At 44.8% G+C, this 15,795-nt stretch overlaps 1 protein-coding gene across 1 annotated transcript; it reads right to left on the bottom strand.

The window, feature by feature from the left end:
* Window positions 1–493: 493 nt before the first annotated feature.
* LOC134395562 (GPI-linked NAD(P)(+)--arginine ADP-ribosyltransferase 1-like) lies at window positions 494–4,567 on the bottom strand. Its single transcript, XM_063121726.1, has 3 exons — window positions 4,500–4,567; window positions 2,090–2,804; window positions 494–821 (listed from the first exon to the last, which is right to left on the bottom strand). The coding sequence occupies exons 1-3, from the start codon at window positions 4,524–4,526 to the stop codon at window positions 766–768; spliced, it is 798 nt and encodes a 265-aa protein (XP_062977796.1). The 5' UTR covers window positions 4,527–4,567; the 3' UTR covers window positions 494–765.
* Between the last annotated feature and the right edge of the window lie 11,228 nt (window positions 4,568–15,795).

Here is a 15,795-nt window from a genome sequence, read left to right as displayed (position 1 = left end):
AACCTTGTAAGCTGTCCCAAGGGGCCAGCGGGCTTTGGGGTAGAAGGAAACACCTTTTAAGAAGATGGTGCTAGTTTATCACATTCTTGGTCCTGGTTTCAGCTCTTCATTTTGGCTTAGTTTCTCTCTCTCTCTCTCTTGTAATGCTGTTGCTTCACAGTGCCTCCTTTATAACGTTATTCAGCTCTGTGATTTATCAATGTCATTTTGAATTCCAGTCCTGTAACTTTGAATGTCTCCCTAGTGTTGTTTTCCCCCCAAAAAAATCTGGTAAACTTCACTATTTTATTCACCTCACTTATGAAAATATATGAAGCAGTCCAAGAATAAGGGCAAATTTCTATTGAACATTACTAGACATGAGACTAAGTTTTCCATCAATTGTTCAGCTGAATGCAATTTTCAGTCACATATTGTCTGTTCAGAAGTAGCACCATTTATATTACTAATGTAACAAACATCACACAGATACTACTACTAGTAGTAATGCTACTACTGCTGCTACTACTACTACTACTACTAAAAAGTAAGAAATAATTATGCACCTCCCAGCTGCACAATTTAGGTTGGGAAATGGCTAATTTGCAGTTGGTTGTGGGAGCTGTGGCAAAAGCAAATAATGCATTTTTTCTCTATTTTCCCTCATCATCTCCGCTGTTTTCTTCCCTATTAGCAAGTTCTGTAAAGGATTTAGAGAACACAGTTTTGATACTGAAGTCAGAGGATGCCTGGTGGTCCAAAGATGCCAGTAGTGAGAAGGAATCCTCACAGAAGGAAAGGCGTCGCTAGGCTAAGAGACAAATGGTTCAGACCTGCAGCTGCTAAGATAAAAAGGAAAGGAAAGGTTAAAGATGGGAATGGCGAAGAAATGGAGCCACCAGCGATAAGATGCTTCCTCACCTCCATTGAAATGCCATCTCTGAGTCTTGAATTGTTTATCTCCAAATGTCAAAACGGACCTTCCGTCTTTTTGAACTTCCCTCTTTTAAGATGAGCTGCTGAGTGTTGTGAAGGACTGATCCAGCATTGGAGGCACCACTGCCCAAGCAACCCATGTGATCACTGGGTGGAAAATATTTAGAAGGCTGCTAAGGGATGCGGCCTGGAGTTCTTTGTAATGCTTGAGTACGACCCACTTTCAAAAGCAAGACACCTTGGAAGAGACTCCTCTGTCTGACAGAGCAGTAGAACGAAGCCAATGCTCACTCAGTCATGAACAGAATTAATGGGGTTATTATGGGCATTTTAAGAAATGTCAGTGTTCCTCCGGGAGCGGATCTGCGGGGCAGACCTACATTGGCTTGGTTGTCCTTCTTATCTGACAGTGCCCATTATTTGCTACACCTTGACTATTCAAGGAAGCGCCATGTCCATTGTCCTCTCTCTCTCTCTCTCTCTCTCTGGTCGGATTCAGACAATCACAGGGGGAAAAGAAATCACTGTGGCTTCTTTTCCCCATCTCGCACATGCTGCTTGTGCAGCCGCCATTTTCCTAATTATGCACAACATGGAACAGATTATTGTATCATCTGAACCCAATGAAGTACACAGCTTATGGCGTGTGTGCAGAAGCTGTCCTTGCCATTCACCTTGCTGATTTTGGATGACACAATAACCCACATTGCGGGTAATTAGAGGGAAAAGCAGTCATATGAGTAGCATGCACAGAATGGGGGAAATTAGCTTGTGCATTTCAATCTCTGTGTAAACCTCAATAAATATACCATTGTGATGCTATCTGGGGCTGTATATGGGACCCCTGACCTGCTTTGGAGCTTCTGAATCAGGCCTGGTCTGCCTTGGCCTGATTTGGACCCGGACTGACCCACTTTGAACATCTGAGTCACCCCTCCAGCCCAGCTGAATGAGCACCCCAGATCTGGAGCCAAAGTAGTGCATGGCCCTACTTGTATTATCTGAGCGTGGATCTCTTTGGGTGGGAATTGACTTCTTAGCCACAGATGCTCTATTTTCCAATGGCTAAACATTCCTTATAGGTGTGTGTGTGGGGGGGGGTGTTTCTCATTGGAACATGCACAAGTTTGTACACAGAGAGCCCACCACGTAACAATGCCATGTGTACTCTTACCACTCTTATAGCCACAGTTGAAGTTGCTGTAGTTTCCATAAGACTGGAGTTCGATGTAAGTTGTATTTTTCTCCTTTCTCGAACTTATAACCTTGAATGTCTCATAGGGTGGGATCAGAATTTCCTTCTGTTCTGGGTGGAAGGAGAAGCCCATGATGTTGACTCCAAGACAGGTCTTAATGGTGAAGAAGGTGTCGTTACCAAACCCTTGTGCAACTGACTTCCTCAGTGATGATGAAGCAAATTGGCCAAAACGGACAGGCTGCTGGAGGTCAGAGACAGTGAAATTTATGCCTCTTATCCCACGATACACAATGTAGCAAGCGGTCTGGGAGGTTCTTAAGAACTGCAGTGCTTTTGTCAAGAGAAAGTGGAAGCTCTTGAAATTGAAATAGTTGTGGTAATACTTGCTAGATTCCCCACCTTCTCTTACAGCTTCACTGAAATCCCTGCACAAGCTGCCATTGAACGTATAAGCCATCACAGCAATGCCGTGCTCTGGTGTAAAGTTGCTGGGCAGCGTTAAGAGAGAGGACTTCTTCTCATCCCATCTGGAGGTTGCCTTTTCCCAGATCGCGATGTAATCTGCTTTGGAGGCAAAGTCAGTGTGGGTTGGGTCCTTCAGCCCTGTCTCCACTGCAGACATACAGCCATTGTATTGGTCATCGAATGAGTTTGGGACCATGCTGAGTGGAATATTTTTCAGGCAGAAAACCTGAGGGGGGAAAAAAGACGACATGGGACAAGAGCTAGAGGCTGGTAGGGTGAAGACTTGTCTGCGCTGCAGTTATAGTCATGGATTAATAGCAAGAGAGCAAGCTTCTGTGTGGAAGACTGAAAACCAGAAAAGTTTAATATAGGTATTAAAATGTTTAACCAGCAAAGTTAGATATCACCAGTAGTATGCCAGAGGCATCGCTGCCTCTTGTGCACATAATTATTTGCTTTGTCCCACAGTCACCCCTGGTCAAACCAATTTTGTTGGGTGGGGTGTTGAAGCTCTATAGATGCCCCCTGAAGAAAAAGCATGTGAACGGAGAACATAATGAGATGGCAGTGTAAAACAGTGCTGTAAAAAGAGCAGCTTAACAGTTGGTTCCCCCAAGCCCTGTCTGGCAGCTGCCAGACCCAGGGCAGGGGTGGGTGGGGCACAAAAGAAAAAGGGGGAAAAAGGAAAACACTCTAGGAATGGGCTTCTTGGTTCTTGTCATAAAAGCCTCATTCCTAGAGCATCCTCAGAAGCAGTGCTAAAAGGGTCCTGCCAGCTTCTTGGATGCTCTAGAAATCAGTGGGGTGACCCTATGGAAAGGAGGACAGGGCTCCTGTATCTTTAACAGTTGTATAGAAAAGGGACTTTCAGCAAGTATCACTTGTATGCATGCAGCACCTGGTGAAATTCCTTCTTCATCACAACAGTTAAAGCTGCAAGAGCCCTGCCTAGAGTGACAATGAAAGCAATTCCCTAGGGAGGTTGTGGGCTCTCCCACACGAGAGGCCTTCAAGAGGCAGCTGGACAACCATCTGTCAGGGATGCTTTAAGTTAGATTCCTTCGTTGAGCAAGGGGTTGGACTTGGCGGCCTTTGAGGCCATTCCAACTCTACTATTCTATGATTCTATGACCAGATACAAAAAGGGAAGAGAAAAGTCTTGACCTGGCGCCGAAAAGATGACCATGTCGGTGCTAGGCAGGCCTCATCACCTCACCTTTGTGGAGATTTGCACAAATTTAACTTCTTCTTCTTCTTAAAAAAGAAGAAGAAAAATGCTTTCAGGGAGGTTTGCATGAATTTGCAGTAACTACAGCATTTTAGCAAATTTGTGCAAATCTCCATGATGGTGAAAATAATTCAGTTAAATGTGCACAGATCTAAATGTGAAGAAAAAAAGATGCAGAAATTTCCCTGAAAGTGATTTTTTATAAATAGGGGTGGGGGACACCTCTACTCTGCTAATGAGTGCATTTGCCAGGAGTTGGCAGGAGGACTAAGGAGGAAATAAGCTATGGCCACGGAACACCTGGTCAACTGTCAAGAGAAATGTAGGTTACCAATCAAACAACCAATCCACAGTGGCTTATTCTTTAGTGTGGATTATAGTGAGATGGAAACCAGCTCAGTGAGTCAGGAGACCCTTCTGAATGGGGTGACTGGTGGTGTGTGAGGAGGAGGACCCCCAAATTAGGTGGAGGGACCTTCCATGAGGCGAGCCCTATCTCTCACGGAAGGTCTCTTCTTCTTCTTGTGGAAGGCAGATCCTGGTTCCAAGGCACTTCAGCTCCTAGCTTTGCAGTCCAGGCCACATTGCTATTCTACTTTATCTGCCTACACCCACTGTTTCCCTAAATCATGTAAATATTAGCCTTAGAGCTTGAGCAATTTAACTTCCACTCAAATCGCCTCCCCTTCATACCTGATGATCTCCTGTGAATTCTCCCATCAGCTGCAGCACCAGGACAATCTCAAGGGACAGAGTCTTCATTGTTCACTCCTAACAAACAAAACACAAACATGAACCCCACTCTTTTTATTCATAGCCTGCATGTTTCATTGTTGAGTTCTTTCTGTCGGGAGTGAAGAATATGTGGGCTGCAGCTGAAATGTCCCCCTGATTTGTGTGAAAGTAAAACAAAGGACAGATACAAAACCCCAAGATCCAAATAATGAGATTGACGATCAACAAATGGAAATCCAAAAATGACTATAATTTTTGCTGCAGTTTAACAGAACTGGATGTAATTTTCATATCCAGTAATACCATATAAGGAGATAAAGCCTGCAAAATATCAAACAAATAGGCACTGGGGATTTTGTGCCTGGCATAAACATAAGAACATAGGAAGTGCCCTAATGCTGGATCAGACTGAGGGTCCATCTATTCCAGAACTCTGTTCATGTTGTTAAATGCCATTAAATGCCTGGGAGAAGAGGAAAGTCTTGACCTGGCGCCTGAAAGATAACAGCGTTGGTGCCAGGCAAGCCTCATCGGGGAGATCATTCCACAGTTGGGGGGGCCATCACCGAAAAGGCCCTCTGTCTTGTTGCCATCCTCTGAGCTTCCCTCGGAGTAGGCACTCGGAGGAGGACCTTAGATGTTGAGCGCAATGCCATGACAAATACATCAAAAGAAAATATTTATACATATATACAGTAATATAAATATTTCGAACAGTAGAAAAATTATACAGATAACTTAGAATTTGTCATAACTAAAACTCAGCTTTCACTCAGCAGTCTGAATCTCCAGGGCACTTTATGGCAATTTTGTCTAGTTCTCTCTTTCTAATCTTTTTTGCTGCCAGAGCAAACAAAGCCAATTTATGTGTCACATAACTGTTGGTATCACTCAGAAGAAAAAGAACCGTTTCTGAAAGGGCATTCCTATATTCATGTGTTAACTGTTAGCGGGTGGTTCATCTGTCCGGCGAGGTGATGTTTGCCCTGTCCTGGACGGGGTTGCACTCTACCTAAAGGATCAGGTCTGTAGTTTGGGGGTGTTGGAGTCCTGAATTAGGACTGGTTTTTGTGATTTCCATATTTTTGTACAAGCCTGCAAAACCTGGAAGAAACTGAAGACTCAGCATCAGTCAATCAGCTTAAAGGTCAAGTTTGCAGGTGGACTTTATTGAATTATTGGGATGATGCAAAAGTCTAATTGTCTTGCCATTGCCAATTAGTGGTTTCATCATTTGTTCAGGGAAGTGTATATAAAGAGAGTTTTGGAGCTTTGTAACCAGATTAAAATATTCTCTCTCTGCTGCTGTGAGCCCTGCTGTAACGTGTATGACCAAGTGTGTGAGTATGTTGGTGTAAATTTGTATTGCCATAAACTGTGTTATTTTCTATCAGTAAAATACTTTATTTTTGTACCAAACAGAAACAGACTCTGTCTTGAAGTTAATTTGGTCTTTGCTGACTTTCATAGTTAAGAACCGCTGCTATTCTGCTAATTCACTGGTATAGTGAACAAAAGGGTTTATAAATATAATATACCCCTCAAGAGGGGGTGCTCTTGGATCCAGAACTGTCACTTGAGGCACAGGTGAACTCAGTGGCAAAGAGCACCTTTTATCAGCTCAGGCTGATATACCAACTACGTCCTTATCTGGACAGAGATAGCCTAGTGACAGTTATCCATGCTCTGATAATCTCTCGTTTGGATTACTGCAATGCGTTATACGTGGGGCTGCCTTTGAAAACGGTCCGGAAGCTTCAGCTGGTACAAAACAGGGCAGCCCGTTTACTAACAGGGACTGGCCAGCGAGATCACATTACGCCAGTCCTTTTACAACTTCATTGGCTGCCAGTCCAGGTCTGGGCCCAATTCAAAGTGCTGGTATTGACATTCAAAGCCCTAAACGGTTTGGGGCCAGGTTATTTGAAGGAACGCCTCCTCCCATATGTACCTGCCCGGACCTTAAGATCATCTACAGGGGCCTTTCTCCATGAGCCCCTGCGAAAGGAAGTGAGGCAGGTGGCTACTAGGAGGAGGGCCTTCTCCGCTGTGGCACCCCGGCTGTGGAATGAGCTCCTCAGAGAGGTCCACCTGGCACCTACACTGTACTCTTTTCATCGCCAGCTGAAGACCTTTTTATTCTCTCAGTATTTTAACACTTAATTTTAACCTAAATTTAAATTTTACTGTTCTAATTCTGTATTTTAATCTTATATCAATTTTGCTGCGTGGTTTTATCCTGGTTGTGCTTTTTATTCTGCATTTTGTATTTGTGTTTTTAACCTGTTGGTAGTTTTATTATGGTTTTAATTTTTGTGAACTGCCCAGAGAGCTTTGGCTATTGGACGGTATAAAAATGTAATAAATAAATAAATAAATAAATAACAAGGGTTTCAGGAATCTCTCTCTTGGGTCCCTATACAGAGGGCAAATTAACATGTAATGAACAATGTCTTCCACTTGATGTTGGCCACAGATGTTAGGGAAGTTAATACATAGGGTAGTGAATTTTTATTTATTTATTTGTAACATTTCTATACCACTGATTATAGTAGAATCTCTCAGCGGTTCACCACATTAGATTACAACAATAAAACTCAAAATTAAAACATACCATGAAAACATAGTATTAAAACTTTTCTAATAATAATACAAGAGCAGTAAACTGAGACAGTAAAATTGAGTGGTGTTGTAATTTACTTAAGGCCCAGGGAAGGCCTGGGTGAACAAGTATGTCTTCAGGAGGTGTTTGAATGATGTAACATTTTCTGCCTCCCCAAAAACATGACGGAGGGTTTACCGAATGGTTGGTGCCACTACAGAGAAGACTATGCCATCTGAGTACTTCATGACGACATTCCGTCCATTTTGGAAAGACAAGCAAGGCCTCCTCTGCTGATCTTAAAGGTCACCTGGGTAGGAATAAGGGAAGGCTGTCTGCTAGGTATGCTGGTCCCAAGTTATTTAGGGCTTTGTAGGATAACAGCATAACTTTGTGAGCGCCATCACACCTTCTATATAGCCTGCTATCATGGTGCAATCCGTGCGAAAGACTCCCATGACGGCCACTTTATAGTCTGCTATAGTGACGAAGGACTCAAATGATGTCACCCATGTCCTGCCCTGATTGGGCTTTTTCCTGCCAAAAAAGTGCCCCCAGAAGAACTGTGGAAAGTCCGGTCCTTCTGGGACTCCAATGCTACAGGAGAGGTGTAAAGAGGCTTGGGATGTACAAGCGCACTGGTGTAAGTTTGCAAGCTTTCATACATTATATAAATGCTATATAACCAAAGTGGGATAATTCGAGGGAGAACCACAAAAGTGTAGGTGGGGTGAAGCTTTCTATGTGGCTTGGTAGCTACCAGGCAGCCAGTGCAGTTCTCTTAACACAGGGGTTATGCGGGCACAGCTGGGTGTCCCAGTGAGCACCCTAGCTGCTGCATTCTGCACTAGTTCAGCTTCTAAACCATGAACAAGGTGGGGCTCCTGCAGCTTTAACTGTTGTAATGAAGAGGGGATTATTATTATTATTTATTTATATCACCAGGTGCTGCATGCATACAAATGACCTGCTGAAATTCCCTATCCTCCTTTTCATATGGTCACCCTCTAACTGTAGCAAGGCTACCCTTGTCCAGATAGGGGTGTAGTTGATATATCACCCTAAGCTGATAAAAGGTGCTCCATCTGTGCCACTGAGTCCACTTGCACCTCTCATGACAGTTCTGAGGCTACGAGCACCTCCAAACTACCAACCTGATCATTTAGATGGAGTGCAGCCTCCTCCAGAACAACGTGAACATCTAGCTAGATTCCATGTTGGGAATCATGGGAGAGTGCTGTTGCACCATGTCCTGCTTGTTCATCCCTGACCAATGGCTGGTTGGCCACTGTGTGAACAGAGTGCTGGACTAGGTGGACCCTTGGTCTGATCCAGCATCAGGGCTCTTCTTAGGTTCTTAAAAATAAAACTGCCAAGGCATGGTCCGCCTATACAGTTATCCATGCTCTGATAACCTCTAGTCTTAATCACAACAATGGATTATATGTGGAGCTGCTTTTATACAGTCTGGAAACTTCAGCTGGTACAAAACTGGGCAGGGAGATCTTTAACGGACACTAGCCAACGAGATTACACTCTTCCAGTTTCACTGGCTGCCAGTCCAGGTCCAGGCCCGATTCAAAGGGCTGGTATTAATACATTCAAAGCCCTAAACAGCTTGGGGCCAGGTTGTCTGAAGGATCATCTCACTTTGCTGCTGGGATGCTCTTGAGTTTGCAGGGCTGGGGTCCCTGTAAAACCCTCCCCTTTAAACACACACACAGAAAGCTCTGGCTAGGTCCTCCCATTTCTATTGTAGTTAAAATTTGAGCAATAACAACTTATATGGGCTAAACTGTGTTTCAAGCCGGCAATGCAGAGAAGGTTAGGAGGTGAGGAAACAATACAGCACTTCTTAAACAAAGCTGGGTATTAGAGCCTCAAAGATACAGATTATCCAGAGAGAAAACAAATGCAAGTTGAATCAAAGAAGAAGAAGTTGTTAAATCTATCCTTAAAAAGACCTTACAGTAAAAACAGTGTAAATCCGGATTCACACTTTGTGTCAAAGCATTACAACCCCATCATGGTAACACTATATTCCTCCTGCACGTTTATACCTTGTAGGACACGATGACATTTGTTGCGATATTTTGGATAATGTGGAATAAAAAGCAGGAAATAGCACTATGGAAGTGGTACATGAAATGCATAATGTGCGCCAACCGTTATCGGTGCACTTCATGACCACTATGAAGCAGAGTGTAGGACACGGAATAACGGGCTCAAGTTAAAGGAAGCCAGATTCCAAATGGAGATCAGGAAAAACTTCCTGACTGTTAGAGCAGTACGACAATGGAAGCAGTTACCTAGGGAGGTTGTGGGCTCTCCCACACTAGAGGCATTCAAGAGGCAGCTGGACAGCCATCTGTCAGGGATGCTTTAGGGTGGATTCCTGCATTGAGCAGGGGGTTGGACTCAATGGCCTTGTAGGCCCCTTGAGGGCTGCCAGAAACAGCAGCAGAGAAAGAAGCAGAACATGCAAAAGGGTTTGAAGCTCTCCTGAGAATGGCCGTAACTGGAAATAATCTTTCACCTGACATCAGAAAGTGGTTTTGTTGACATAGCAATTAAATCATAAAAGACCTTACCTGACTTCCCTCAGTCAGGAGAGCAACCTTCGTTCCCCTGCAATGTACAAAACCACTCAGCATAGAAGTCAGGTTTCACTTCCCTTACTTGGGCTTGCTGCACCTCTGCCCTTCCTGGCCTCATCTGAGGTGTGAGAGGTTGGAGACCATTGTTTTCAAACTTGGTTCCTCCTTTGCAGCTTTCTGGGTGGGAGTGGGGAGCTCCTAAACCATCACTGTCCATTCTCTTGCCCCCTCCATCTGGGCTCAATTCACACAGCCACCCAGAAGGATAGTGCAAGCCAAGGTGTATAAGCACTGACACGAAGGAAGAGAAGCAACAGATCCAGAAAGGTCTGGGGGTTGGATCTTGCCCCCTGCAGGGACGTGGATCATGACAGATGCCCAGTCATCCCAACCTCTAATGCTGGTGATTGAAGACCAGCTTCCCCAAAGGCCTGGTGGTCCTCTGCTACTCATCTTCCATTGTAATGTGCAGCCACAGGAGAGCTGTGGGCATGTTCTTGGTCACACAGGTCCAAACACCTGGGCAGGAGCACTTCCTGGCCTTAACAGAGAAATCCATTTGAGAAGTTTTCCCAAAAGGCAGAGAGGATGAAAACTACCGTGTGGGAGATGTTACTGGCAGATGCCAAGAGGGAGAAGAGACAAGACAGTCCTGTCCTTTTAGCAGCCATTTTCTGGTTCTTCTTCTCCAACTCTCTGCTGCAGGTCTTGGACAGCTGAGTAGTGCTCTTTCTTCATTTGTATGTATGTATTATTGAATTTATATCCTGCTTCTTTTCCTCCAAGGAACCCAAGGCAGCGTACATAATCCTCCTCCTCTCCATTTTATCCTCACAACAGCCCTGTGAGGTGGGTTGGGCTGAGAGTCTGTGACTGGCCTAAAGTCACCCAGTGGGTTTCCATGGCCGAGTTGGAACTAGCACCTGGATCTCCCAACTCCCAGTCTGACACTTTAGCGACTACACCACACTGGATCTCACTGGTTGTCCTCTGCTACCCATCTTCCATTGTAATGTGAGCATTGCTCACATTTGAGCATTGCCTTGGTACTAAATTTAAAAGGGGTAAGAGACTGCTTGGAACTTAACAAGGTTAGATATTCACATAACATATTTTACATGTACACCTAGTAAAGTAAAATGTGAATGCAACAAGGCCATGTTTACAAACGGTTTCTGGGAGAGAGCACCTGCTTGTTTATTTTGCTGCCCTGGCAAGTATGTCATGGTGAACTGGAACCGGATAGGGGAGAAATGTACCACCAGTTTTGTCTCTGGTTGAGGTGCCAGGCAGTCCACAGATGTTCCAGGTTCTGGTGGTCAGTGCATACCTGCACTGGAGACTGAGCGCCTTCCAGCAGATGGTGCCATGTCTCAAAAGCCACCTTTATTACCAACAGCTCCTTCTTCCAGATGGTGTAACTCTGAGTCATTGAGCTTCTGGGAATGAAAGGCACAATGAAGACGGGTCTGATCCACCTCTACTGGTTGCAGCAGTACATCGGCCACTGTCTTGTCTGAGGCATCAGCCTCCATGATGAAAGGTCAGGATCAGGCTGCTGCAGGATGGGCTCCGATGTGAAGGCCCTCTTTAGGTGCTGGAAAGCGCGTTGAACAGCCTCAATCCACCTGAACAGCCCCTTACCCTTGAGCAACCCCAAGATTTGTACAGTGAGTTGTGCGAAATGGGAAATGGACCGGCAAACATAGAATCATAGAATCATAGAATAGCAGAGTTGGAAGGGGCCTCCAAGGCCATCGAGTCCAACCCCCTGCTCAATGCAGGAATCCACCCTAAAGCATCCCTGACAGAGGGTTGTCCAGCTGCCTCTTGAAGGCCTCTAGTAGTTCCCAAAGCCTAGGAATTGCTGCACATCTTTCACTGACCGCAGGGCCTGCCATTGCAAAACTGTCTCCAATTTGACTGGATCCATCTGGATCCCTGAAGGCGAAATGTGATGCCATAGAAAGTCCACTGTGGTGAAGTCAAACTCACACTTTCTTGGCTTTGCAAACAATTGGTAGTCTTGCAGGCATGGTGGGACAGCCCAAACACACTGGATGTGTTCCTGGAGGTCTCGAGAATAAATTAGAATATTGTCTAGGTAAATGATCAGAAAGTAATCCAAGACGTTCTGGAAGATGTTGTTCATTAGGTGCTGGAACACCATGGGGCATTATACAAGCCGAATGGCATTGCGGTATACTCAAAGTGCCCGTATCGGGTTATTATTATTATTATTATTATTATTTATTTATATAGCACCATCAATGTACATGGTGCTGTACAGAGTAAAACAGTAAATAGCAAGACTCTGCCGCATAGGCTTACAATCTAATAAAATCATAGTAAAACAATAAGGAGGGGAAGAGAATGCCAACAGGTACAGGGAAGGGTAAGCAGGCACAGGGTAGGGAAAAACTAACAGTAGAAAGTAACAGTAGAACACCATCTTCCACTCATCCCTGCCTTCCACTCATCCCCTCCCTAATGTGGACAAGATTATATGCATCCCGGTGTTAGATCAATGTTCTTTTCACCCAAGGACGAGATCCAAACAGCCCTTAAGCACGACTCCACCATTCCAGCGACAGAGGGTTCAAAAGCGCTTTATTCATTAGTAATCAAGGCCTGGTCTCTTCAAAGGGAGCAATCAGACAAAAGACATAGGGAATATGGTACAGTATTAAAGCTTTCAAGGGGCAGGGCCCAGTAGCAGCATTAACCAATCAGAACATAACACTGAGGCATAGCTAATTATGCTAAACAGTCCTGTAAACAATACCTTTGGCCTGACAGTAAGTTATAGAAGTTAACTTCGACACAGACAGCTGGAGCCGGAGCTCTTGTTTATATTAGTAATCAAGGATGCAAGGACGCACACAAGGAGACATTCTCATACAGGGCATTATGACATTTTGCTTGGTGTGCAATGGATACTATACAGTTTCCTGTTAAAAATGGAGGTGGTTATGCTAACACCGGAGATCCAATTTGGTGAAGATCTGGGCTTCCTGGAGTCGTTCCAGAAGTTTTGGGATCAATGGTAGGGGGTATCTGTTCTGGATCGTGATGTGGTTTAGGGCCCTTTAGTCGTTGCAGAGGTAGACCTCCCCACACTTCTTCATTATAAATAGTACGGGAGCCACCGCTGGTGAGGCAGAGGGCTGAATAAACCCTGGTTGCAAGTTCTCTTTTATGAAGTCCTGCAGTGCATCTAACTCCGGTTCCGACAAAGAGTAGATCCGCCCAACTGGAATCTTGGATCCTGGGGCCAAGTCAATGGAGCAATCATAAGGGCTATGTGGTGGCAACTGATCTACTTCCTATTTGCCAAAGCCCTTGAATGCCGCAATTTGCAGTGGCTGCCTTCACCAGATTGTCATACATGGCCTTCAGTTCCTGGATAATATCAACAACATTCCCCAGCACCAGGCTTTGTTCCAACAGCAAGGGAGTAGCCCATGTAGCTGCAGAGCCTGTAAACATGCTGATAAAGAAACCACCCCTGGTCTTTTCATCATGGAATGCCTCAGCCCTCAAGCTCATGAAAAGCTGGCTTTGAGCTAAAAACATCGGCAAGTGATCTGCTGAGCCATCAGACTTCTTGAGAGGGGCTATGGGGCACTTCTGCTTCACCACCGGGGCAGCAGTTGCAGCTGCCTGTTGGGCTCACAAGGCCTCAACAGCAGTCACCAGTTGGCTAACCTGCCCCTTCAAAAGCAGGTTGTCTTGCACAAGCTGGGGGTTGGGCTCGATGGCCTTAGAGGGCCCTTCCAATTCTACTACTCTATGAAGTTGCTCCATAAGGAAAAAACTCATCGTCTCTCTGCGGTTTTCTTTTTGAAAGAGGCTGGAAGTGAGCTGTCGTAAATCACAGGAGTTGCAAGATAAGCAGCAGTTAGAATCGTCAATTAACAGTTCAAGGTTGGTATGCCCAAAGTATCCGTTGGGAGCCAAGGTAAACAGTACCGGTTTCAGGAATGCACAGAAGAATAGTTGAGGTCTATCCAGGGTCAGATATTGTCCAAGTCAAGGAGCTGGCAGATATGCGACTCGAACAGAGCATCAAGCAAGACCATTGCTTCCAGCAAACCTGCAGCCTCTCAGGCTCTCCTTTTATTGTGCTGCTGATGCCTGAATGTGTCCAGCTGCATTGCAGCTAGTTCCTGTGAAGGGCTCCTCCCCAAACTCTCTCAGGCTCAGCTGTTCTCCGTCGCAAACAGAGGCACAACACTACCATTTGGACGCCCACTCTCCCAGCTTTGTGTTTTAACCACCTTAAATAATTTGGTGTCATCGGCAAACTTGGCCACTTCACTGCTCACTTCTAATTCCAGATTGTTTATGAACAAATTGAAAAGAATTTGTCCAATACTGGCCCCTGTGGGACCCCATGATTTACTTCCCTCCATCGATAAAATTTATCTTTTATTCCTATTCTCTGTTTTCTGTTCTCTAACCAGTTACTGATCCATAAGAGGACCTCTCCTCTTATTCTATTACTGCTAAGTTTGTTCAGGAGTCTTTGGTGAGAGACTTTATCATATAAGCCTATGCGGCAGGGTCTTGCTATTTACTGTTTTACTCTGTACAGCACCATGTACATTGATGGTGCTATATAAATAATAATAATAATAATAATAATAATAATAATAATAATAATAATAATAATAATAGAAGTTCAAATACACAATGTCCATCACAACCTGTCTCTTGCAGATATCTTCTTCTTGGGTGTTTATATACTGGACAGGAAAGAGAGCATTGCACCAGACCTTCACTTTCATTGCATTTCCCAAATTGGGGGGGGGAAATTCTGTGTTCAAACTACACCAGAAGCCCCATAAAGCAGCATATCTTTAGATAGGAATAAACCATCTCACCCTCCCCAGGCTGGCTTGCTTATTTATTTATTTATTACATTTTTATACCGCCCAATAGCCGAAGCTCTCTGGGCGGTTCACAAAAATTAAAACCATAATAAAACAACCAACAGGTTAAAAGCACAATTACAAAATACAGTATAAAAAGCACAACCAGGATAAAACCACGCAGCAAAATTGATATAAGATTAAAATACAGAGTTAGAACAGTAGAATTTAAATTTAAGTTAAAATTAAGTGTTAAAATACTGAGTGAATAAAAAGGTCTTCAGCTGGTGACGAAAAGAGTACAGTGTAGACGCCAGGTGGACCTCTATGGGGAGCTCATTCCACAACCGGGGTGCCACAGCGGAGAAAGCCCTCCTCCTAGTAGCCACCTGCCTCACTTCCTTTGGCAGGGGCTCACGGAGAAGGACCCCTGAGGATGATCTTAAGGTCCGGGTAGGTACATATGGGAGGAGGCGTTCCTTCAGATAACCTGGCACCAAACCGTTTAGGGCTTTAAATGTCAATACCAGCACTTTGAATTGGGCCCGGACCTGGACTGGCAGCCAATGAAGCTGGAAAAGGACTGGCGTAATGTGATCTCGCCAGCCAGTCCATGTTAGTAGCCGTGCTGCCCTGTTTTGTACCAGTTGAAGTTTCCAGACCGTTTTCAAAGGCAGCCCCATGTATAATGCATTGCAGTAATCTAAACGAGAGGTTATCAGAGCATGGATAACTGTAGCTAGGCTATCTCTGTCCAGATAAGGGCGCAGTTGGTATATCAACCTAAGCTGATAAAAGGTGCTCTTTGCCACTGAGTTCACCTGTGCCTCAAGTAACAGTTCTGGATCCCAGAGCACCCCCAAACTACGAACCCGATCCTTTAGGTAGAGTGCAACCCCGTCCAGGACAGGGCAAACATCACCTCGCCGGACAGATGAATCACCCGCTAACAGTACCTCCGTCTTGTCTGGATTGAGTCTCAGTTTGTTAGCCCTCATCCAGTCCATTACCGTGCCCAGGCACTGGTTCAGAACAGCCACTGCCATTCCCACCTGGGTTTGATGAAAAGGAAAGGTAGATCTTGGTATCATCCGCATATTGATGACACCTCAGTCCACATCTCCAGATAACCTCCCCCAGCGGCTTCATGTATATGTTAAACAGCATAGGGGATAAAATAG

The sequence above is a fragment of the Elgaria multicarinata genome, chromosome 1 (assembly GCF_023053635.1).
Source record: "Elgaria multicarinata webbii isolate HBS135686 ecotype San Diego chromosome 1, rElgMul1.1.pri, whole genome shotgun sequence".
NCBI classification, from domain to species: Eukaryota; Metazoa; Chordata; class Lepidosauria; order Squamata; family Anguidae; genus Elgaria; species Elgaria multicarinata.
Note: the sequence above shows the minus strand (reverse complement) of the source record. Positions and strands in the feature narration are given on the sequence as shown.

Bases quoted from the DNA above. Each gene is read 5' to 3' on its own strand.
- LOC134395562 (XM_063121726.1), bottom strand. From the start codon at position 4,526: ATGGGAGAATTCACAGGAGATCATCAG. The intron at 2,805-4,499 runs GTATGAAGGGGA...TTCCCCCCTCAG, and splicing joins AATTCACAGGAGATCATCAG to GTTTTCTGCCTGAAAAATAT. The intron at 822-2,089 runs GTAAGAGTACAC...TTTTTATCTTAG, and splicing joins CAACTGTGGCTATAAGAGTG to CAGCTGCAGGTCTGAACCAT.